Source organism: Euprymna scolopes, chromosome 32 (genome assembly GCF_053919585.1).
Source record: "Euprymna scolopes isolate OS-2025 chromosome 32, ASM5391958v1, whole genome shotgun sequence".
NCBI lineage: Eukaryota > Metazoa > Mollusca > Cephalopoda > Sepiida > Sepiolidae > Euprymna > Euprymna scolopes.
This window is the reverse complement of record NC_136513.1, coordinates 55,638,582-55,663,884: the sequence shown is the minus strand read 5'-3', so window position 1 is coordinate 55,663,884 and position 25,303 is coordinate 55,638,582. Positions and strand designations below refer to the sequence as shown.

At 32.9% G+C, this 25,303-nt stretch overlaps 1 protein-coding gene across 1 annotated transcript in view; it reads right to left on the bottom strand.

The window, feature by feature from the left end:
* Positions 1-1,545: 1,545 nt before the first annotated feature.
* Positions 1,546-25,303, bottom strand: part of LOC145256144 (uncharacterized) — a 154,142-nt gene continuing 130,384 nt past the window's right edge. Inside the window, exon 4 of the mRNA XM_080114730.1 lies at positions 1,546-1,658. Coding sequence (XP_079970856.1) covers positions 1,546-1,658 — 113 coding nt within the window. The remainder of the gene's footprint in view (positions 1,659-25,303) is intronic.

Below are 25,303 nucleotides of genomic sequence, written 5' to 3'. Positions count from 1 at the left end.
TTTGTTGTTATGAAGGGGGTAATTCCTTGGAGAAGAAAAATTTAAATGTACGTGCGAAATATTGGACTTACAACATCAACAAAAGTAAATAAAAATGATTTTATCATTTTCCTGACGTTTGAAGTTTTCTAATTTATCTTTAAATTCTATTCCATGTTATTCTTGCAACATGTCAACCTATGTAAAATTCGACCTTCGTAAGAGCTTCAATACAAGGGCTTCCCACCTCTGGAACACATTACTACGGGAATGCTTTCCTACGGATTACAACCGAGCCGTCCTCAAATCCAATGTAAATAATTTTTTGTCCCATATTTCCTCATAAGTAATCAGATGCAGTTCATAAAATTGATCAATGTTAGTACTCACAGAGTTCCTCAGCTTTCAGCTAATAAACGTTCATCCTTGCGTGTCCTTGGCCTAGATAAGTGCCGATATAATAGTAAAAGCAAGTGTGTTGTATCGAACCGTGGAATCTGAAAAAAAATTATTTTTCTATTTAATCCACGGAAGTAGATTGTTCTTGCCCTCTCAGTTATGTTCTAGTGAAAGTTTTTAACTATTCTTAATACTTTAAATATCACTTGCATGTAAGAGTTAACAGTCAACTTCAAGAAAACTATCATTAAGAATTGATTATGACTGGAACATGTTTTTTTTTATTTTTTATCACATTCATTTACTTAGGAAATAGATTATTTGAAACAAAGAAACTACACGGTCAGGAATTTTATTGTGTACCGGAGGGGTGAATCGACGAATTTTATATAGTTTATTTATTTATTAAAATTTTCTCATTAGTTTGTTCAAGCTGGGGATGGTCGTTCCTTTTTCGTGTTCTCCCGTTGTTGTGACGTCACAAGTGAGAGCAAGGAGTGGGTCTTGTCTTCCTATGCATCATTTATGAGGATGATTTTGTTGGAATTCGTTTTCCTGGTATCATTCTATTAAAAATTCTTTCTAGAATGATTATCGTGTACTTACGTGAGAAACCATGTGAAGGTTGCCAGCATACCTAAGCGATTTTTTTTTCTGTCCAATGAACTGGATTTGAACGTGACACACCTAGGTTGCAAGTCCGTGTGGTTAACCGCCAACACACCGTAACCTCCCTGTTAGTTTGGTCTTAGAACGCTACCCTAAATTAAGGAGGGTGGGTAGCAGATTGGACGAGGGCACAATGCGACATTTTTACTGAAATAACATTTGCTCTTACCACAAATAGCGATGGTGTTTCAAGGAAAAATCCAACAAAAAGCAGAGGAGTGGCGTTCTTTCGGGGAATTTTTATTTCTTTGCATTTTCTTGCGTGCCGAGAAAAACATTGGAAATTCTATATGCCTTGCGGGAATTTTTTCTATTTCTGAAGTCATCTCGAGGTAAATGTCGTTCTTTGCGATCTTTTTCTTTCTATTTTGTTTAAGACACTAAAAAAAATGATAGTGACACGTATTAAACAGTTTTTGATTAAAATATGTGAATGAAACTGAGATTAAAAAATAATAAATACTCATCAAAGCTCTTTGCCAACTCCTGACTTGAACTTTAACTTTCACCGATCGGTCGATCTGTCTCTATATCTCTTGTCCTAAAAAGAAGGCTGCCCTGTGATTTCCCTTCATTCTTTTTCAGAGCAGTCACTGTCACGTGACTAAATCCTGAAAAATAGATTTTAATTAATTATAGTTATTTTTGTCTTTTGCTAATTACTAAGAGAATAAATATATAAAAATATTGCCCTGATTGAAATTAGAAATACCATCTCTTTAATGTGAAGTAATAATTATTTGCGAGAATGAAAGGGCGTTTAGATAAAAATTAATTCGTTTCATTAGAAGGTTTTAGTTTTTAAATTATGTTTTAAGCAAGTTTGATTGGCTAAGAAATCTTATTACATTTTAATAAGATGACGAATTTTCTCAATACTCAAGAGCGAACAAGGGCTCACACTCCAAAAGCTGGCGGAAGATCGCCAACGCGTTGTCAGCGCAAAGAACAACTCAAGAGACTTTGAGGAATCAGGCGTGTTATATGTGCGAAGAACTCTTCGAAGACTAAAGGAGTACTTCATCGAAAAATAAAAACAAAGAAACTAGAAGACAATCCAGTCATAATTAAAGAGTAGTTAATCTCCAAACCAAAATCGCCCCTAAATCAGTACAGTCATTGCGGCGGACAACATTGATTTATAGACTGTTTTTACAAAAAAAAAACATGTTATGAGAGTAGAAAGAAAGGCCACAAATCGACGTATTACAAAAAGACTAGAAGTAATAATAGGGTTTGACAAGTGAGATCAGACATTTAATTGGAGACGAACCGGCGGAAATATGTAACTGTAAACATCGTCAACAAGAAAGTTGATTTAAAGCTGTATTCCAATTCAGACCTGTAAAGCATCAACATACAAACATGGAGAAGGTTGAAGAAATCAACCATGAAGAGAACTCACAAATCAGCTTGTGCAGTAGCAGGCTATAAGATAAAATTTGAGAAAGCGCTTATACTCCCTGTGACATGGAATGGTACCACTAAATAGGTAAGATTCTTTCCGCACAAGACATTTGAATATCTCTTCAGAACAAATTGGATGGAGCATTTAAACTCTATGACTAAGCAATATACAATTTGTTATAATGTAAAATAAACTCTAGTGGGGCACAGCAGTTAAAGGGCGAGTTAAAAAGAAAATTTTCCGGAAGTATTTTCATCGGAATTTGGAAGATGTACAAAAGCTATAGCCAGATTTGAGCTGAATGGAAACGCTCTGCCCGTTTTCAAGAAGACGTGAAACGTCCCGTATGCGGCAGCCGAGACAATTAGTAATCAACTGGATCGGCTAGAACAAGCCGGAATACTATCGAAAGTAAGCACCAGTGAATGGGTTAGCACTATCGTATATGTTACGAAAAAGACCTACAAATTCGTGTCTGTGCTGATTTTCCCACAGGCCTGAATTCGACTCTAAAGATTCCCCCTATCTCCTCCCCACACCAGATGAGCTATTCAACAAACTCGACGGTGGTACAATATTCTCTAAGGTGGATTTAAGTGATACATATCTACAGATCATCGTCGGAGAGGAATGCTCTAAACTCCTCGACATCATTACACATAGGGAACTCTACAAGTTTAAAGGTTAGCCTTCGGAGTCAAGGTCACATCTGTGATTTTCCAGCAGGTCAGGGATACCATACTGGGCGGACTCGACTTCACATGCGCCTACTAAGACGACATAGTTATTGCCAGTAAATCCACCGACGTGCAGTTCAAACACATACATGATGTCTTTAAAAGAATTCCAAACTTCGAATTTTAAGTAAAAGAAAAAGTGTGATTTCCTCATGAACGAGATAAAGTACCTAGGTCACATAAATGATGAAAATGAAAGACGCCCCGGCGGTGAGAGGACAGAAGCCATAAAGAACATGCCTTCCCCGATAATGTACAAGCGATCCAAAGTTTTCTGGGACTGGCAAAATTCTCATCAGGTCTTCCTATAGAACATGCATGATTTGCGCGCCCTGTTGAATAAACTACTGAAGAAGGAAAAAGCTTGGTATGTGATGCCTAAATGTCAAGCGACGTTTGAAAGAAATCAAGGATACTGTAACATTGGAACTGTTTCTTACACATTATTACCCAAATCTGTATATAATAGTAGCAATCGACGCAATCGCATGTGGTATTGGAGCTTGTAGACTACATATAATGCCCGTTGGTACCAAAAACGATCGTCTATGCATCGAGAACGTACTAACAAATCGAAAATGAAGCTCTACGCATCACATTCGCGGTAGTGAAATTTTATAGGTACTGACATGGCAGACCTTTTACGTTACAAACCGATCATAAGCCATTACTGACGATTTTCGGATCAACAAAAGGCTTGCCGACGTATACTTCCTATACTAAGATAGGGTGCCATCCTACTAGATTCTACCTTTAATTGAAGTACCTGTCATCTAAAAAATTAGCCATGCGGATGGCCTATCAAGATTTATACCAATGAAAAGGGAACCTTTTTAGGATTCCATCATTTCTGCACTTCGTACCGATTCCGAAATAAAAACAATAATAGGCAACGCAATTAGAGAGACCTACTTGAAATTAAAAGAGAAGCAGAAAAGGACAACTTTATCTGCGACATCAAGAGCAAGATATCTATGAAGGACAAAATGAAGTTTCAAATATATTTTCGCTTTGCGACGAGTTTTTACTCTATAGGGAAAGAATGGTAATTCCAAAAAGTCTCTAGAAAAGAATTCTACAAGATTTTCACACGGGACACCCTGGGAGAAACCGAATGAAAAGCTTAATGAGAAGCTATGTCTACAGGTCTAACATGGATAAAGAGGTAATGGAGATGATAGACTCTTACAGAGGTTGCGCCCTAGCTGCAAAAGCACTTCCTATCACAATTAAACTTTGGCCGAAAGCAACTATGGCCAAGAATCCACATAAACTTTGAAAGCTTTCTCTATAACCACTATTACTGTTTTTAATTGTAGTCGATGGGTAAAACATGTGGCTGGAGGTATGAGGATGCAAAGTATCCACATCACAATAAATTTTTACATGAACTGTTTGCACCTTCCGGTGCAATAGGCTGCATCGTGAGCGATAATGGAACAGTTCACATCTGCAGATTTCAAAGGTTTTGCGATACGTTCTAGATCAAATACATCACCACGCCACAATATCACCTAGCTCGAATGAGCAGACGGAACGATTCGTAGATATAACCAAAAGAGCACTGAAGAAGGATCAAGGTACACCAACGGATGAAGCTTTCCAACAATTCTTACACGTTTACAGAATTACACCTAATCCAAATATTCCAACAGCTGTCTCACCGACGGAAACCATGTTTGCACGGAAAGTGAGACTTGTCGTTGATAAACTCTTACCAAAGAAGACACAACCACAAGTGAGTACTTGCGTTTCATCCCGAGCGCGAGTTTTCTTTAAAGGTTACAATAATTAATAAAACCTTATTTTGAGATGTGGGTACCATCAGTAAGAGGGCCAGCGATATGGTATATATAGTGCACGGACCAAGACATACTCATAAACGCCACCAGAACCAATTAAGAATACGCTCGGACAAAACCAGCGAAGACCCACCGTTTGAAGAAGGAGCGATCTAGTTCATTTCTGAGACATTCGATCTTTACACCCCCCTAATATTCACCAGAACCAACATGGGCGGTTCGAAAAAGGAAAGTCACCGATTCATTAATGAGCGATCCTAAACGTAAGATATATTAACAGCTGTTACGTAAAAAAAAAAAAGCTTTGCAGGTGGGTGTTGGGGTGGCCCCCTCTCCGGATTCTGACGATGGGCAATTTCTGACGTCACTTTTGTAACCAATCTGCGATCGAGCAGTCTGTACCAGAGACTCAAAGGGAATGGGCTATAACCTTACTTTATCCTTCCAGTTGAGCGAACTCCTAATCAACCAATACACGTTTCTGTATTTCCTGTTAATATAATTTTTATTTCACTGTTTCCAAGCCTTATTTTCCTTCTTTCAACATTTAAACCACAACAAACTTGCGACGGAGAAATTCGAACATGAAATAACAATTGGCGTAAATTCAAAAAGAATTTACACGAGGAAATTCACAAAAAAAAACCCTGACTTGTATTGATTTGAAAATAAAAAAGAATAAATTTCATTTTCTCGAATGTCATAACGGACGCCGAAACCATTCATAAAAGGAAACGAACGCATAAAAATAAAAAAGAAAACAAATACAAGATGGAAGAATGAAAGCTCAATCGTAAGTTAAAATCTTTAAATTATTTCCTTAAGTTTGGTTTGGTAGTTTTGTTGTGCGGCCTTTTAACTCTTTTCCATGCTGAATCCATGAATTTTGGAAAATATATTATTATTATTATTATTATTATTATTATTATTATATATCTACATAAGTATTTATTATCTATTTTCAGTATTTAGGTCAATAGTGCTCAATACGTATGTAGAGCTAGCTAGTAAGTTTTGAAAATATAAATGGCAATTAAGCTAGACAGAACTTTCCGCGTTTAATCCTCGTGAGGATTCGTCAAGCTATTGCATGGAATCGGTGCTATTTCATGTTTTCAGCCAATCAGGAAGAAGTTTATTTGACTTCGGATTAACCTCTTGTTCATTTTGTTTTTTTGTTTGTTTTTTGTTTGTTTTTTCCTGTGTTGGGGTGGTACTTACTTTATTAAATAAAAAATAAAATTAAATAAATAATGATCACAACAATAAAAAATAATAATTATAAATTGTGTACAGCTTAAATTATATATATATATATACATATATATATATATATATATATATATATAAGTTTTCGTTATAATACCTTTACTTTGCATATCATTTAAGAGCGTTTTTCGCTTTATTTATTCGCTTAAATGTCAGTCGTTTTAAAACAATTGTCTTATTTTTAGAAGGGTGAATACAGGATGGAAAAAAGCAAATTCGTAAATTTTCTTATTTCAATTCAAGCTAGGCCGAAAATCTGCTGACACAGCTCGCAATATCAACGAATTGTCTGGCCCATGTACCACTACTGAACTAACAACGGTGGTTTAAGAAATTTCGTGGTGACGATGATGCGCGTAGTGGTCGGCCATCAGATGTTTACAACGATCAATCTGGATTTTTATTCTTTAATTTTTTATTTACTTTTTACATTTTTATCCATTTTTTTCTATTTCATAAACTTTTTTTTACAATTATGCCTAGTTTCCTTATAATGCAGTTTAAATTTATGCCAATATCAGCAAATTCATAGCTTCGCTATGATATTCATACTCTGGTAAGAAGAAAGCATTGTTTTGAAACTTCGCGAATTAATGTATGTATTGTATACTTTTTATATACATAAATATTAGTAGATTATTCTTTATAATTTTTAGTCCTATTTACTTTCTTCAATCCCCTCTTATGGCTAAATATGTTATATAAAAAAGATAATAAATATTAATTTTATTCTGTTTTATTTTTATTATTATTATTATTATTATTATTATTATTATTATTACTTTTATTTTTATTGTTACTATTATTATTATTATTAATAATAATTTTAACATTATTTTTATATATTTATTTAATAAAAACGCGAAAACTTTAAACTTATATCAGTTAGTATAAAGGGCTTAATTAATTGTAGACGTATGTTTAAACTGCGTGGATATTACTCGTAGACGTATGTGAGATGATAAATATGTTGGCTACTTACATTCGCTGTCACTTTTTACATGTACACTTTAACGCTAAGATTGTATTTTCTGTTGTTGTTATAATAACGTGCCTCGTTACTGAAATGTATAATTGTTCATAAATTAGTTGACACGCAGATTTTTTTCCTTTTCTATATCCTCTAAACATCTTAAGATTCCCTTCCTATTAATTCTTACTTTCTCTCTTTCTCTCTTAAACTATATTTCATCATTTTTTCTTTTCTCTTCTAGCCTTTGTTTTCTCTATAATAACCCCTTATCTGTTTTTCATTTTCTTCTCCATATTATATTTTTCTTTTTCTCTATTTGCTTTCTCTATTTCTTTTTTTTCTCTTCCGAATCATTTTCTCTCCATTATATTTTTTTTAGTTTTCTTTAGATTGCCCCTCCCTCTTTACATCTTATAATTAAAGTTCTGTGTTTTAAAGTTTTTTAACTCCAACTTTTAAAGAGTTCCTACCTAAAATAAAATAAAAATCCATTATTCATTGAACATTTGAATAGTCAAGTCGCTGCCTGATGATATCTGTTGTTTGATTGAAACAAGTGGCTGTTTGTAGCAGCGGGATGTAAACATGTTTATATAACAATAAACAAGTATATATATATATATATATATATATATATATATATATATATATCTTTTATTTTACATGAAGATTTGGTAAGAATTGTAATACAAGATATGACTTGTTATTCGAAAGTACTAAAGCATTTGAATTATTTTAAATGTCGCCTTGTGAAATTTCTTTAATGGTAAACAATCGCAAGGTGTGTTGCAATCGTTCGCCCTTCGTTTTCCAACTGTCGCCGACGACCGCGAATTATCCGTTTAATCATCAGAAATCGCTTTACATCAAAGTAATTTTCGAAAATTTCGAAAAAAATGGTAAGCAGTCGCAAACGTGTTAATGAAGTATTATTTGGATTTTTCGGACTACTATTCTTATCTTGACTGTTAGTTTCACAACGTTTCGGTCGATGTAACCTACGACCTTCTTCAGATGTATCTTTTCGAACTCAGCAATGTTACTATAGAGTGTATCTTACAACTGAATAACCAAGTGTTTAATAAACGCCGGGTAGAAAGCATTTATTCGGTTATCCGTTCATCTATCTATCAGTCTATCTATCTATCTATCTATCGGGCTCTGTTATTATCTAACTATCTAGCGGAGTAAATAGCAAAGATTGAATCGTGGGAAACAATAAGTTGAGCAAGCATGCAGGTGCAAAAAGGGCCAAACGGTCATGTTTTCACATGTATCAAACTTGGTTGACCGATTAGTTTGCCCCGGAAGTATCAGAATAGGAACCGGGGTGACTTGCCAGGTATTCCGGTTTGAATCAGCCGAGTTAAGTTTAGTGAGTTGGATTTGAGACGCTGAACAAGCAAGATAGGTTAAATAGGTCTCCCCATAAGGGGGCGACGGTCTCCAAATGGATACAGAGAAATGCCACAAGTCCGAGATCGTCGATTTCACTCATGCTGCAGAAGACAAGATGCCTCTGTGCGAAATAAACCTATATATAAAACATACATCGTCTTGTGTTTGTCTTGCATGCGGCTTGTTATAGCAGACCCAACTTCCCAAGACGTTGGCGAATCCCCCAGGCAGCGCCCAAAATACGGAAGGCCACGTAAGAAATTCAGTGCAAATTCATGAGCTTGACAGAAAAATTCCCGCGTTCGACAGAAAAATTCCCGCGTTCGACAGAAAAATTCCCGAGGTCGACAAAAAAAGTTCGAGTTCGATAAGATACACCTGAAGCAGTTCGGAGGTTACATCGACCGAAAAGTTGTGAAAATAGCACTCTAGATGAGAACAACACTCCGAAAAATCCAAATAAGACGAATCATCAATCACCATCTCAAAACTTGAGAAACATGATTTCAATAAAGGTATTACATTTCTCTTATGTTAATGTTCGTCAACGGAAAGCAACGAATGTTTCACGAATCAATCCCCTTCCTATGCTTTGCAAAAAATGTTTTAAATTGCAGGTATTTTTTTATACATCAATAAATATAAATAACATTATATTTATATTATTCGAAAGATCGAATAACATAAATATAACAGCTATAAATTATTTCTTTGCTTTTAACTTTTTTCCAGTCGCAAGTTGTTGTTTTTTGTTTTGTTTTTTTCTAAAAATGGCTTCGTGAATATGCGAATATATGCGCTAACAAGTAGACTGGGTGTTGCCTGGGATTGCGTAATTTCGTCGTTACATGTAAAAATGGACTCACAGGACAGTCGCAAAGGGACAGAAAAAGAAATTCGACCCAACTATTTCTAGTTGAAATAAAGGCATTTATTAATGGTACTTTCCAACAACGCAGTATGTCTTGTTTTAAAAGTTCACCATGTAGTTGACAAAATTTTGCCGTGTCGAACACGTACTTTTCCTTCTCGTATAACGACAGGTCTGCTTGTTCTGTCATCACGCGGGTTTCAAATCACTTGTGTCGGTCTGTCTTCGCCTCGTTGTTCCGCCATACGTTTTTTATTATTATTTATCTTGCTTTCTCTTTCCGTTGCTATGTCTGGAATTCACCTAACGACACACAGTCGTCCAATCATTTTTGGCCATTTGACAAGAAGGGATTGGACCTAGTAATCATGTTGCATTCCAAGGGAGCATTTTAGGGGTAACATTGTCCAAAAACCGTCCATCAGTTCATTTGTTCGCACTTTTTCAATAACGACGCATTGGATTTTTTAAAAAATTTTGCACTTTCATTGCTGATTTTATTCTTTTATGGTGAAAGTAAATTTTTGCCAGAACGGAGTTTTCGGAATAAGTTTGGTTGCTCCCCCAAGGGAGCATTATAGGACTAACATTGCCTCAAAATTGTTCATACGTTCATTTGTTTGCACGTTTCTTAATAACGACGTCTTGGAATTTTTTAAAAGCTTTGCGCAAACATTAGTCATGGTGAAAATACATTTTTCACTAATGGAAGGGAGGCGCATGCTCGGTTTTTTTTTTCGAAGTTCAGATTGCATCTTGTTTTAAAAGTTCATCTCCCATTGACTTGTGCCTCCAAATCCTCTCGTCGCCCACATGTCGTCTCACACGTGTTTTTCCGTCGCTTGCCACCCAGTTGTGTTCTATTTTCTCTCCACTTTTATTTTCCTTCTCTTTCTTCGCTGTAAATTAACTTTTTTCGTAGTGAGAAAGCTCGAGTCTGTAATTCTTTTCCGGCGCGCATGTGAAGCTTTTTTGCTTTTTCAGCAGAAATCAACACGAAGCTGAAACGATAAGAATCCATGTGAATGACTCTCGGTAGACTAGACCATCACGGCCAAAGCCAAAGGTCAATTGCTGACCAGAGCAGGGGAACCTTTCACAATATGATTTAAATAATAGCGGTATATCTAACGTATCCAAAGTAATTAGACAGCAAATTGGTGTTGTTTGAGTGGGCGTCTGGTTTAATTGTGCTTTTTGGGGTGGCCATTATATCTATTAGTTTCAGTTTTAGGGTAAGATCTATTGGATAAAGTGGATATGTATCATACCAAATATGCACACACAAGAAGACCATCAGCCAGCTCTTCATCTACAAAATTGTGCCCTCACTGGATATAGGTGTAAGACCTCTTTCCATGAGAGATCTTACACTATAATCATCTCGACATTATTAAACTAATGATAGAGTAACCGCTCTTAGCCCTACTAAACAGTTAGGGCCCCTGTACTGTCAGTCGGAATACTGCAGCCAGACGGACTATCAAACCGGTACACTCCAACCTGTTAGAGAGACAAGGCTTGACAACCTACAAAGAGTATGCCAGTTCGATCGCATGAACATATGTGGCAATCTAGTATCCCCAAAATTCCAAGATTTAGAGGAAGAAAATGAGACACCATTAGAGGACGGCAGTCATTGCTCTAGTCAGCAATGATGGGCATTAAGTGTCTCTGCTGAGATCTTGAAATCACCCATCTGCGTCTGACAAATAGACAAAGAAAGAGTACTAAAGGTGAGCGAAACGCGGAGCCTACCTACTTCTTAAGCAGTTTAGGTTAGCGAACCGGTAATTTTTTTGAGTCACCAACTCTAGGAAGATTGTCAATCATGACTAAGGCGGTCTCTGTCACTCAGTTGTTTGGTGCCATGACGTACAATGTCAATAGCACAAGTTTTACATCAGAGCTTTTCCTTCCTCATGAATAGATAATCTGACAAAATCTTCGGATCAATCAGCACGAAAGGCTGTAGCCCTAATGCTGGATTCAAAATCAAGTGTTTCTGCGCCCCCGCATGGGTTGTTAGGATTAATAGAGTTATTTATGATTATTAGAGTTAGTTATGATTAATAGAGTTGGTTATGATTAATAGAGTTATTTATAATTAATAGAGTTAGTTATGATTAATAAAGTTATTTATGATTAATAAAGTTATTTATGATTAATAGAGTTATTTATGATTAATAAAGTTAGTTATGATTAATAAAGTTATTTATGATTAATAAAGTTATTTATGATTAATAGAGTTATTTATGATTAATAGAGTTATTTATGATTAATAGAGTTTGTTATGATTAATAGAGTTTGTTATGATTAATAGAGTTAGTACTTAAAATGATGTGTATGTAACTCCTAGTCAAACGGTAGCAAATGTAACGGGTGAAAACTCCGAAGTGTTCATCGGTACTTAAGTGTAGTTCTAGGTGGTTCCGAGTTCGGAATACTCAAGAAAATTCAGTAGCGTGGCCTTGGTCGCCTATACGATGGCAGCATTTTATGCGCATTTCCTGTTATTCCTCGCTTTACCAGGGGCCCGTTGATAAAAGAACAACATTTTAAAAATAGAATTAAAATTAAATAGGATGAGAAAAAAATACAAAGGAAATAGAAGGACCACATGCCACAATATGGAACCGGCTGTCTTTTCTCTGCTTAACTCAAATGTCCGTTTGGTATTTGAGTTACAATATCCATTTTTGTTTTTATAAAGATTAATTATTAAATAAACTCTTGATTACAATATTTGCTATCATACAGTAAAGTTGAATACACAAAAATGCAATTTTCTTTCTTTTTTTTTTCAACTACGAGATTTGCAGTCGCGTGAACAGTTCGCTAAGAAAAAATAGTTGAGACACACGATTGTCTCTTTTTCATTCTTTTCTTCTCTCTCTTTCGGTCAGTAAGCGAGGGTGTAGCGTGGGGAGGGCAGTTCAAACTTAAATCATTACAACAACTGTTGTCAGTTCAACTAAACTCAAATGCAAAAGCTCGATCCATCATACCTTTTTCTAGGAAGGTAACGTAGTGAGTCTGGCAATATCTGAGGTTTCATTGAGCCAATCTACCTTCGCAGCGTCCAAATTGAATTCTTTCTGATTGGCTAATTCAGTAAAATGACTTGTGCATATTATTTAAGTAATTTTCCATCGAAAGTTTCTCACACGGAGCAACCTTGGAATTTACTTCGGGGCAAACAATCTAAAGTTTAGACAAAACAATCGTCAATACTACCATACGTCATGCAATCGATTCCTTCAGAAAACAATATTATTATTAAATATTATTATCAATACCCAAATCCGTTCGGCTGAAATATTTTTTCTTTATTTTGTTTGAGTCACGCACCAACTAAATGGAACCAGTAAAGCAACCGGGAATTGCCCGTGATTACTCACATTATAAAAGCTATATTTTTACTGTTATTGATGTAAATTTCGACCATCACAAGTAGTTGAGTCACTAGCATCTACTTTAAAAGTTTAATTCCGAAAAAAAATTGAAATAAAATTGAAGATAGGTTTCCTTCTCGTGATAAATGAAAAAGAATTGGTATAAAGCATAGTGTGTAAATATTAAAAAATCATCTATTTATTTGATTTCAATGAGAAATAAAATATAGTTATATATATATATATATATATATATATATATATATATATATATGATTTTTTATTATATGTACATACAATGATACAGAAAGATATAATATTTTATGTACCAAATTTTATTATTTATGTTGGAGTGCTCAATACGTGAGTAGAACGAAGTAGTAATGAGTATTCCCTTCGGGCATGAAACACGGAATAAATGTGTAGCTGTTCATATATTTTCATAAATTATCGCTCTCTTTGTTACAAGAACAGCAGCCTGTTCTTGTAAGTGAGTACATATGAAATAGGATAGTCAATGATTCGAACTTGCGAAGCTAGATTTGGAATTGAGAATTCCAATCATAAGTTAAAATAAACACAAAATGTTATTATAAAATCGAATGCAGAATTACCATTGTTTAGCTCATACAAAATAATTAGATATCTGTTTATTGAAAAAGGAATGTAATAATGAAATTTGTTTTTGTTATTAAAATGTAATTAAAATAAGGAATTTAGAAACGACCAATGGAAAATGTTATTTGTAAAGTGGGTTACCTAAATTAGGTTCGAGAAGGTATGTCATGCCATGTGTCTGATATGCACGTGCTGGTCATGCAATGACGTCATGAGTTATGAATTTTGTTAGATGAATCAGGTGAGTTCAGATCGAATGCAGATCAGTCAGATCAGAGAAGCAGAGAGGTTCAGACCGATTCTCACTTAGAGTCAGGGCACCCTCTTGGAAGCGGGAGACTTAGGAGGAACCACGAAACAACTTTGAATCCCTGAAGTACAGAATCATTTGCGACCGGTCGAAGAATAAACTATCATCATGTTTTTTATAACTGCCGTCTTTCTGTGTTCATCATTCCAACGAGAAAAGGTAATGTGTTTAATCATTCCAGTATGAATCAATGTGTACCACTTCATCCTCTCATCAAAGTATATGTCTTGTGAATATGAACTCTCTCCGTATAAATGTCTTCAATATGTACCTGCTGTCACTCTGTCTCCTCTCTAAATGAACATTTAAAATATGTGTGTCGTCAACTACAAGGAACATTTAATAATATGAATATAAACTTGTGAATATAAACTCTCTCCGTATAAATGTCTTCAATATGTACCTGCTGTCATTTAAAATATGTGTGTTATCAACTACAAGGAACATTTAATAATATATGTACAGGCCGTCACGTAAATAATATGTACCCCCTCAAAAACAGATAAGATAACATAACATATCTCTCTCTCTCCGTCTTTCTCTTTCTCTTATATATATATACATATATCTATATATAAAATGTAACTCTTGGTTCGTTCGTAATTAATAGTCAAAATAACCAATGGACGGATGGCTTCCACATTTTGGTATAATATGTTTACTGTACGCATGCGTGTTTCTATATATCTCTTTGTAATTATAACATTATACGTAATTTTTCTATAATAAATATTTGGTTTTCTTTGTACGGATGGGACATTTTTTTGGTGAGGGTGCAATTATTTCACACAGCGTGTCATCACGTGACATCACTAAACGGAACTTTTATATACCAAATTGACTTTTTTCGTTTAAAAATGGAATTATTTCTCTTTCGTTAATATATTTTTTTTTTCAATATTTCGTGTTTTATATATATAAAGTACAATTGTTGAATGTTACTTTCTTGATTATATTTGTTTGGGAGAAGCACAATTAAAAACAAAAATATTAAAACGGAGCGAAATTTAAATGTCCATTCCATTTTTACTCTTTATGAATATTAAAAGAAAAATTACTAAACATTATTAATAATGCCTCACTGTAAACAGACATTTGTTTTTAAATTTCTTAAATGACAACTTTTTTTTAATAGCATTTACGAATGGGTATGCTGGTATTTGTTTTAATTTCTTTTTAAATTACTTTTTATCGACTTTCTTTTTTTTTAATAGCATTTGCGGATGGGTAAAAAACGAAAAAAAAACAACTAAACAATTTACTGATAATTCTCACCTTTAAAAATATTTTTAACAAATAAATTTTATCAAAGTCAAGATACCGAAAAATTGTCAGTAAATGGCTTAGTTATTTTTTTCGTTTTTTACCCATCCGCAAATGCTATTAAAATGAAAGTCGATAAAAAGTCATTTAAAAAGAAATTAAAAAAACAAATGTGAGCATAACCATCCGCAAATGCTATTAAAAAAAGTCGATAAAAGTCGTCATTTAAAAAGAAATTTAAAAACAAATGTCTGTAAAAGTGAGGCATTATTAATAAATATTTAGTAATTTTTTTTATATTCATAAAGAGTAAAACTTTTTCAAAATAAATAATATGACAAATAATCGTTTAGTTACAACGACAACGTCAGTAAATAAATAAATAAATAAAAAAGTGTTACGTGCGCTTGTGTCAGAAATGCGTGTTTTTTATACTGGTCGCCATGGAACTCAACGCCCAAGAAGTACCAAATTCTGTTTTCCAAAAGAAACGTTTACTACCAACTTTCTTTTAAAAAAAAAGGTTCAAGTTTTCCTGAAAATAAACTTTCACCTAACAATTTATGGCAAAAATAGCGACCCATAAAAATCTGGGGTGCTTCTACACTTTATTGCCGAAATTGGAGACGCCATTTTTTTTCACATACTTGCTATCCAAATCTAGGAGAGACATCATTATATGGTCGAACGATTGCTTCCGGAAAGGGAAAGAATAAATTTACAAAAATTATCATTTATTACTTCCAGAAACTTGGTAAACCGATATTACTGGAGAAAATGAATCTTGACAATTTAAAAAATGTTTAAAATTATTTATTTGTTCGAAAAAAAGCAAACAAACAAAAAAAACTATTTTATAAAAGTCCAATGTTGCTTTAAAAGTAAATAAAGAAAGTGAAAAAGAACATATATCCGTAATTGTTTAATTAGAAATGTTTCGATTTAATTAATGAGAACGGGAAAGTTTTTCATGGAACAATTTTTTTTTTTTATTAAAAACAGAAAATTGAAATGACATCTTCATAATAGGTTAGCGAGCGCTATTTGAAAACCAAAACAAAACCAAAAACATTTATTAGTTTTTTTTTGTTTGTTTGTTTGTTTATTTTTCGTTTGTGTGTGCTTTTTGGGGGGGGGTTCATTTCGAACAAATAAATAATTGCAAATATTTATTTGAATTGTCAAGATTCATTTTCTCCAGTAATATCGGTTTACCAAGTTTCTGAAGGTAATAAATGATAATTTTAGTTTAAGGGAGTAATAAATGTTAATTTTGGTAAATTTATTTAGTTTAATTTATCGTTTCCGGAAGTAATAAATGTAAATTTTGGTAAATTTATTCTTTCCCTTTCCGGAAGTAATCGTTCGGCCATATAATGATGTCTCCCCTAGATTTGGATAGCAAGTACGTGAAAAAAATGGCGTCTCCAATTTCGACAATAAAGTGTAGAAGCACCAAATCTGCTAAAGTGTAGAAGCACCAAATCTGCTAGCTGAGTAACAAATCTGCTTAAAATATTGAAAGAAAGAAAGAAAGAAAAAAAGAATAGAAACTCTAGATGCATCAGAAATTTGGAGGAATTTTTGACACTCCTGACAGAAAACTGCGAATATAATGTAAAAAACCCGTAATTTCTCTTTTTAAAGTGAGTTGTTTATTTTCTATATGGAATATACTTTCAAAATAAACTATTAAAGTTGTTTAAAAACTAATAGAAATATTATTTTTTTAAAAACAGTGTTTACAAAATGTTTACAAAATGCCAGCGTGCCTTCATGCAACCATTTTTTTTTTACGTAATAAAATCAATAGAATTTTACGAGTTAAATATTTTTTAATTTTTAAACTTTAAAAATCTATCAAACTTTTTCTATTGGTTCAATTTTTACGATATTTTCAGGGTCAATGTGAAATTTTATGCTCTTTCCAATAAATCAAATATAATATTTTAGACAAACGTTTTTTTTTTCAAATTCACACGCCCATTTTGAAATGTTTATTAAAATTTTAATAATTAATTTATGTGTCAAAGTTTTATATATCACAAATTGAAGATAAATGATCAATAAAGAAAATATTACAATTCAAAACAAAAAAAGAATAGTTTTTTTGAAATTTACCTGTAAAGTCCAAAGTGTAAAACTTTTTTTTTTTTAAACACGTTGATTTTTTTAATGAAATCTCGTGTTATGCTTACATCGTCAAGTAAATACAAGACGCTGACGGCAATTTTTTCTATCTCATTGAATGTTTTCTTTTTTAGATATTAAAAAAAAATTAGTTGATGAAGAAGTATTAAAATATATTAATCAAAACCTCGTGTATTTCATTAAAAGAATTTTTTTAAATCGATAAACGGATTTTTTGTTCTAGGGGAAAAACTTATAAGTGAATGTGCGTTTCTTTTTTAACTACGGAGGATGAAAAATACTAATTTTGGTTAACACTCCCAATAAAAAAGAGACATTATTTATACCCTTGGATGAAACCATACTTCATAAATTTCATTTTAGCAGCAGCAGCTATTTAACGCTTCACGCAAAACATGTTACAAAAATGCGATTTTCTAGGACTCTCGCTTTAAAAAATCCTTTTATTTAAAAAGTACATGGAATTTAAAATATAAATATGGATAAATTCTTAACAATGAAGAATGGAACTACCCATTTAATAATATTTTTTAGGTAAGTGATTTTTTGGCATATATATATACATATATTTATAAGCAAGTCAAAATATATTGATTTTCTTTATATTTTTTAAAAAGAAAACCTAACAATTTATGGCAAAAAATTCACCTTTTTTGGGAAAAAAAATCCCACATTTATTGATAAAAAAAATTGCAAACATAATGAAATAAATAAACAATACAAAATTCAATTTTTTATGAGGAATGTGTTTCATTTTAACAAACTGAGCCACAACAACGCGTGGCCGGGTACGGCTAGTATATATATATATATATATATATATATATATATATATATATATATATATATATATATATATATATATATATATATATATATTTAAAAACTATACATATATATTCCAAAGATGGAGCAGCGGTTTAATTGTACTAAAATCTGATACAAAGCATAATCGTCTGATGGAAGTAGGAAAAAAAAAACAAAAAAAAACGGAAAAATGAACGGTGGTTAACGGGCGGTGTCTTTGCTGTAATGTCTTTGTTATAAATTAGTTCTTTGTAAACAACACTAAAATATTCTGTTTATGTAATGAAGGGAGGGTTGAGCAGTGATGGTGTAGTGGTTGTGTGAGTTCAGAGAGTACGCGTTGGTGTGGGTGTAAGTGCGCGTGCGTGTGTGTACGTATATTCAGCAGGAAATGGAGTGAGTACGGAAACACGAAGGCTGTGTTAAAAATAATAAATAAACAAACGAACCTATAATATATATATATATATATATATATATATAAAAATTAATATATAACAAAAGTTAAATGATTAAAGGTAGATAACACATACATGTTCATATATATATATATATATATATATATATATATATATATATATATATATATATATATATATATATATAGGTAAGCAGATATATATGCTATCCGTTGGATTGTAAGAGAAACTGTCTATAAAATGTATTATGTGTCACGTTTGTTAACTATGAGTATTTGTGAAGAAGCGCTCACACCCACAATGAACATTTTATAAACATGCAGGACACAATGAATATTTTTACACTCTGTATGCATGCATTCATTAGATATCAAAGACATTATTATATACACTAGTAGACGATACACGAGCCCATGTAATATATACTGACACATGTAAGAAATACATATATGTATATATACTAGACGCACTGTATATATCACAGAGTTTAAGAGAATCAGTTAAATAGAAACAGGTATATACAGACTCCAGCTATACAACATATATATATATATATATATTTATATATATATATATATATATATATATATATATATATATATATATATATATATATATATAATAGCGTGGGATTCATTAAGAACGAAATAGATCAATTAAAATTATAGATGATATTGGGGGGAGTTTTATCGAATTCTAAATAAATAACTCCCTCCAACATCATTTGTAATTTTAATTAATCTATTTCGTTCTTAATGAATCCCACGGTAGACGCCGCATTCCCACTATGTTACCTAGCATCTTCTCTACTCTTTTGCCTTGGCATAAAGAGTCCCTTCTATCCCTTAACTAATTGTCTGTATTCCCTTATTGAATAAATGAACCAATCTATATTTACCGATATATAGTTTTTCTTACTTCATTTCCCATTCCTATTGTTCTCCTATATACGCTCCAATGATATTTGTTGATCTTTATATTGTCCAGATAAGTCTCCTCTTATAGAATTGAGCTCACTCTTTTCTTCTAACGCACTTATATATATATATATATATATATATATATATATATATATATATATATAGTAGTATTGCCAATTTACCAATTACCTTTTGGTAAAGAGAAGATAAGGCCTGGGATGGCAGATTTCTAGAACTGCATAAGACCGTACCTCAGCCTAACAAAACGCCATCCAAATAATTCAGACGCTGTCAGACCGATTATCGAGAACGTATCAGTCATTCAGTGTATCACGATTCTCGTTTATACAAAAGTTATAATGGAAGCGACGTGTGATATACGTGACAACAACAATAGAAAATATAAGCGAATTCGTTTGCGCAAGGAAATGTAAAGGTGCATTGTATTTCTTTGAAAAAAATAGTTCCGGATTCAGTAAAATCTCAGAAAAAGATTGGTCCATTATCATTTATATGATTGTGAACGACGGTTGTATATATATATGTATGTCAGCTAATACGAATTCTGTTGACTGTCTCATTAACCCACCCTAGATAAAACCTCGGAGCCGCTTTTGCTGATGAGTATTATTTAATTTATTTCGCATGAATCAGATGATTATTGTTGGCATTCGTTTTCCCGATATCTTTCGAGTTAGAATTCTTTCTAAAACCACATTAGGAACTTAAGGAAGGATCACATAAAAGTTGTCAATATCTCTTCTGTGGAACGAACTAGATTCGAACTTGGCACCCCAAGGTTATCAGTCATGTCGTTAAACACTAATTTACTGTCACGTCTCTGTTGTTGTTAAGATTTGCTTGGTCGACGGAGTAACGTTGTGCGCAGAAAAAAGTTAAAATTATGTTCACATCTGCCGATCGATTCAAAAATCAAAGATCGTTTTATGTTAGGATTTCTAAGCTTAATAAATAATTCTCTGTATAGAACTCTACAGATCTCTTCCGGCCCTTAAACAATGTATCTAAAACAAACACATCATATAAAGGACAATAGTGCGTATGTAAAGTTAAAAAGCAAAAAAAAATGTAAAAAAATAGTAAATAGTCATCCACAGACGTTTCTGAACTTTTTAGATGAGGACAGATTGTTTGTATATTTAGATTCATCAGACTATTGTTCTCATCTTGATGGTGATTTCACAACTTTTCGGTCGATGAAACCTCCGACCTTCTTCAGGTGTATCTTGTTGAGCACGAGGATGTTTCTGAACTTTTTAGATGAGGACAGATTGTTTGTATATTTAGATTCATCAGACTATTGTTCTCATCTTGAGGGTGATTTCACAACTTTTTGGTCGATGAAACCTCCGACCTTCTTCAGGTGTATCTTGTTGAACACGAGGATGTTTCTGAACTTTTTAGATGAGGACAGATTGTTTGTATATTTAGATTCATCAGACTATTGTTCTCATCTTGAGGGTGATTTCACAACTTTTCGGTCGATGAAACCTCCGACCTTCTTCAGGTGTATCTTGTTGAACACGAGGATGTTTCTGTCAAACTCATGAATTTGTACGGATTTTCTAACGGGACCCTTTATTTATTTCATGGGGGTAGTATGCTCTTGTTCCGTCAGCCATGACTGGATAGAAGGCGTAAGTAATTCGCAATTGTATTTTTCGATCATCCAAACTGAGAATTGAATCTTCAACCTTCAGAAGAATATCACTTTTACAGTTGATATTTCCAAATATTCTAACCACTGCGCCACAGTTTCATGCAATTGATCGCTGTTACCCTGAATGAATCATATATAAAAATTGAAAGAAATTACTAATTCTTTGGGGTCAACTGGATCAGGTTTCATCAGGAGGTCAGGTTTATCAGCCGTTACTATGTACAGATTTTGAAATAAAATGCCGACTCATTCCATCATAAACTTATTACATAAAGAAGCTGTGCGTGTGTGCATGTTTAGCAAGAGAGGTATGTGTTGATAAGGGAGAAAGGGGCGGTTGCAGAGATGAAGACAAATAGAGAAAGGGATAGAAAAAGATTATAGAGATGGAAGTTTTAACAGAAATATGTTCACTTTTGCCCTGAACAAAGTCGGGTAGCTCTGCTAGTATAGAATAAATTATCAATCAAGGACGTTGTTGCTAGAAAAGCGGATTGAGAAGAAATGTCAAGTTATGATCAACTTTCAGTAAATAAAAATAAAACATTCATTGAATATTTGTTTTTATCTGATCCTTTTTTTATCAAAGGCCGGGATTTGATTCGGCTTCGAATGAATAAAAACAAAACTAAGAATATAGGTTGACTCTAAAATAAAAAAGATAAAGAAACTGAAACTGAACGTTTGATTGATTTTTGTAGAAAAAAAAATAAAGAAAAATTTTACAATATTTTCATTTTCTTTTTTTATTTCTTTGCCCTAAAATAGAAATTGATTTTTTTTTCAAATTCAGCAACGTTTTATTTTGCATCTTTAAGTAGAAACATCAAATTATGATCCACTTCCAGTAATAGGGAACACCCGTTGAATCTTTTTATTTTCCTTTTCTTTTATCAAAGGCCTAGATTTGATTTCGCTTAAAATAAAAAAAGGCACAACTAAGAATATGGATTGAATTTAAAATAAAAAGATATAATTTTTTTCTTGAAGAAAATGAAAATGGATGTTTGATTGATTTTTACAGAAAAAAACAAATTAAAGAAAATTTTTACACTTTTTCATTTTCTTTCATTATTTCTTTGTCCTAAAAATAGAGAACACCCGCGGAATCATTTTTTTTCTCTGATCCCTTTTTTATATCAAAGGCCGAGATTTGATTTCGCTGCAAACAAATAAAACCAACACTAAGAATATGGGCTGAATCTAAAATAAAGAGATAAAATGTTTGTTCTTTTTTTCTTATAGAAAATGAAAATGGATGTTTGATTGATTTTTACAGAAAAAAACAAATTAAAGAAAATTTTTGCAATTTTTTATTTTCTTTGATTATTTCTTTGATTATTTCTTTGATTATTTCTTTGCCCTAAAATTAGAAATTAATTTTTTTCAGATGCAACAACATTTTTGCATATTTCAGTAGAAATAATGCCTCTGGACTGTGTCATCTACCACTAGTCACTCGCTCTTGGTTAGGGTCCAAAAAGTAGTCTCCAATCTAATAGGTCCCATTTTGTCGACTAAACTCCAACGCCTGTTCCATCCATTATGGAATATAGATTATTTAACGCAACTTACAGTTTAGGAATCGTCTGAGGACTGTTTGATACACATTATTTTTAGGATTACCACACGGATACAAATCTGATGAGTGTAAAACCCTTCCCGCTAATAATACGACCATGAAAGTATTCCCCATAATATTCTATGACGCTAAAACAAAATTGTTGTTTATTAATGGCTTAAAATTGGTAGATGTTGGAGACGCCCCTCCATGGGATTAATGGACTATCTCATGATGTCACTTCCTTTGGTGACGTCACTTCCGGTATGGAGTACCAGTGTTCGGTAGGCTGTCTGGCACGCGACCCAGATGTTCGGGTGCAAACACCCAACCGTTGAAGAACGGTATTGCTCCACCTGTTTTTGCCTGTAATTTATGTGAATCCATGTTCGTTCCTAAAAATCCTGTGTTCCTTTCGTTTATTACCATTTAACACCATAACAGTAGACAAGTTAAACCTAGACTGCAGGTTATTTATACCAAATATAGTTGAATTGTCTTTCAATTTTACGTTTGTTAAAGTTTCCATTGGTAGAATTACTTTATTGATAAAAGGATGTCATCCTGTATATTCAAAATGATTTATTAATTAATCTGGGTTGTCTATTTTACGTCGGATCGATCCTTTACTGGTTAGTTGACTCTGTATTACAAAAGGCAAAATTTCAGCATATCTTAGCATATGACCGGGTATACAGGTTATCCTTTGCCATAAAGTCAGGAGAAAAAACGACTACGTATATCACATATTTACAACGATGTCTACATGGTTAACGGTCCATATCGATAACGTTGGTACACCAAGTTTGAATCTGATTCGTTCCACAGAAACACTTCCATTTTTAGGCTTTTGGTGACCTTTGCGTGTTCTTAGCCGCAAGTATCGAATGTCTTTCTAGAAAGAATTCTTATTAGAAAGACATCGGATGAACAAATGCCAATAATAATCATTGAATCCATTTGAAATGAATAAACACCAATAGATATTCACACGCTGACAAAGGTAAAATACACACAATAAATGCACTGATTACTGAACTCAGGCACAAGATCATGTACATACGCTCAAGCAAACTAAAACAAAGGCAAGCTCATATACACATACATAATGTAAGGTGGTAATCGTTAATCGTGTAAATTGGGTAGGATTGTGTTGGAAAATGGCCAGGCAAAAGCAGTAAATTGTCTCTTATATATCTATCTATTCATCTGTGTATCTATAGATATACCTTTATCTAATTATGTATCTATTTATCTATCTAGCTATAAATCTATACATCTATCTCTCTGTATATATAAGTATCTATCAATCTAGAGTTGAGCATAAAACAGAGATTGGAATCGCCATGTTTTGACAGGTTGTCAAACATGTCAAACTCTGTGATATGGTCAGTTTGCAACGGAAGATGCGAAAGGAAACTGGAAGTGACGTGTCACATGTCATGTGTTCCGTTTTGCTTGCGCAAGCTTAGTTGAAAGTTGGATTGGAGACGTTGAATGAACAAGATGGGTTAAGAAAGTCTCCCCATGAGTGAGACTGGGAGATCTCTGAATAGAGATATAAAGAAACTACAAGCCAAAATTCAATCCAGTTTTGCTGTGGTGGAATGCCTAGGAGAAAATTCAACATGAAAATAAAGACATTTTATTCGTGGTGGAAACTAAAATTTAAATATATAAATATTTTTATTTAAAAAAATGCATTTTGCGTGGTCTCTAAGTCGTTATATTTAACATTTCAAATGCAGTTAAACAGTGCAAATACTTGTGTTCATAACTCACGCGTATATACAAGAGGAAGAAACGACTGCAATCACACATAAAAACTCAAAACAAAAACTAAGCATTATGGGACAACAAACAGCATAACAAAAGGACAGAAATAATTATTTTCAATGAAGACTGAAATATGGATCGAAAATGAGATTTTAAATAAAAAATTAAAAATTAAAAATAAAAATTAAAAATACAAAAATAGTTTTTTTTTATGAAAATAGATTTTTAAATAGGTTTATTTTTTTTTTAAATAGGTTTATTTTTTTTAAATAGGTTTTTTTTAAAATAGGTTTATGTTTTTAAAAAAATAGGTTTATTTATTTTAATGCATTTTCACTCTAAACCGTTATAATTTTTTTAATAGAAATGTGTTTAACTATTTTAAATGTTCGTAAAGCTTTTAAATTCATTTCTTAGTTTCCACCTTTTGAACAAATCCCGTTTGAAGATAACACGAAAGTTATTCGTATTATTTGGATTCATCGGATTACTGTTCTCATCTTAAGTGTTTTAAGATTTGATTTGGACTTAGAACCGAACGGACAGCTTCGCCGTTGTCTCTCCCCTTCGCTGGTGGGGGGACGGACGCTGACGTGGTAGAAATAAGACCTAGAAGAAAAAAAAAACAATGGCCAAATTCACTTTCCACCTTCTGCAAGACATCTGGGAAAGTGAAATAAACTATAGAACCAATTTCTTGTCTTGGTGTGAAATAAATCTTCGTCCCCAAAAACAGGTATCAAGTCTCCCTCCCAGACGAGAATTTCCAGATGGACCAACGAAGAAGCAGAGGTATGTGAAAATGCATGTCACACACACATTCACACTTAACAGCATATGAACATATGTAATAGAAAGACATTAGATGATCACACACACAACGTACCAATCTTTTAT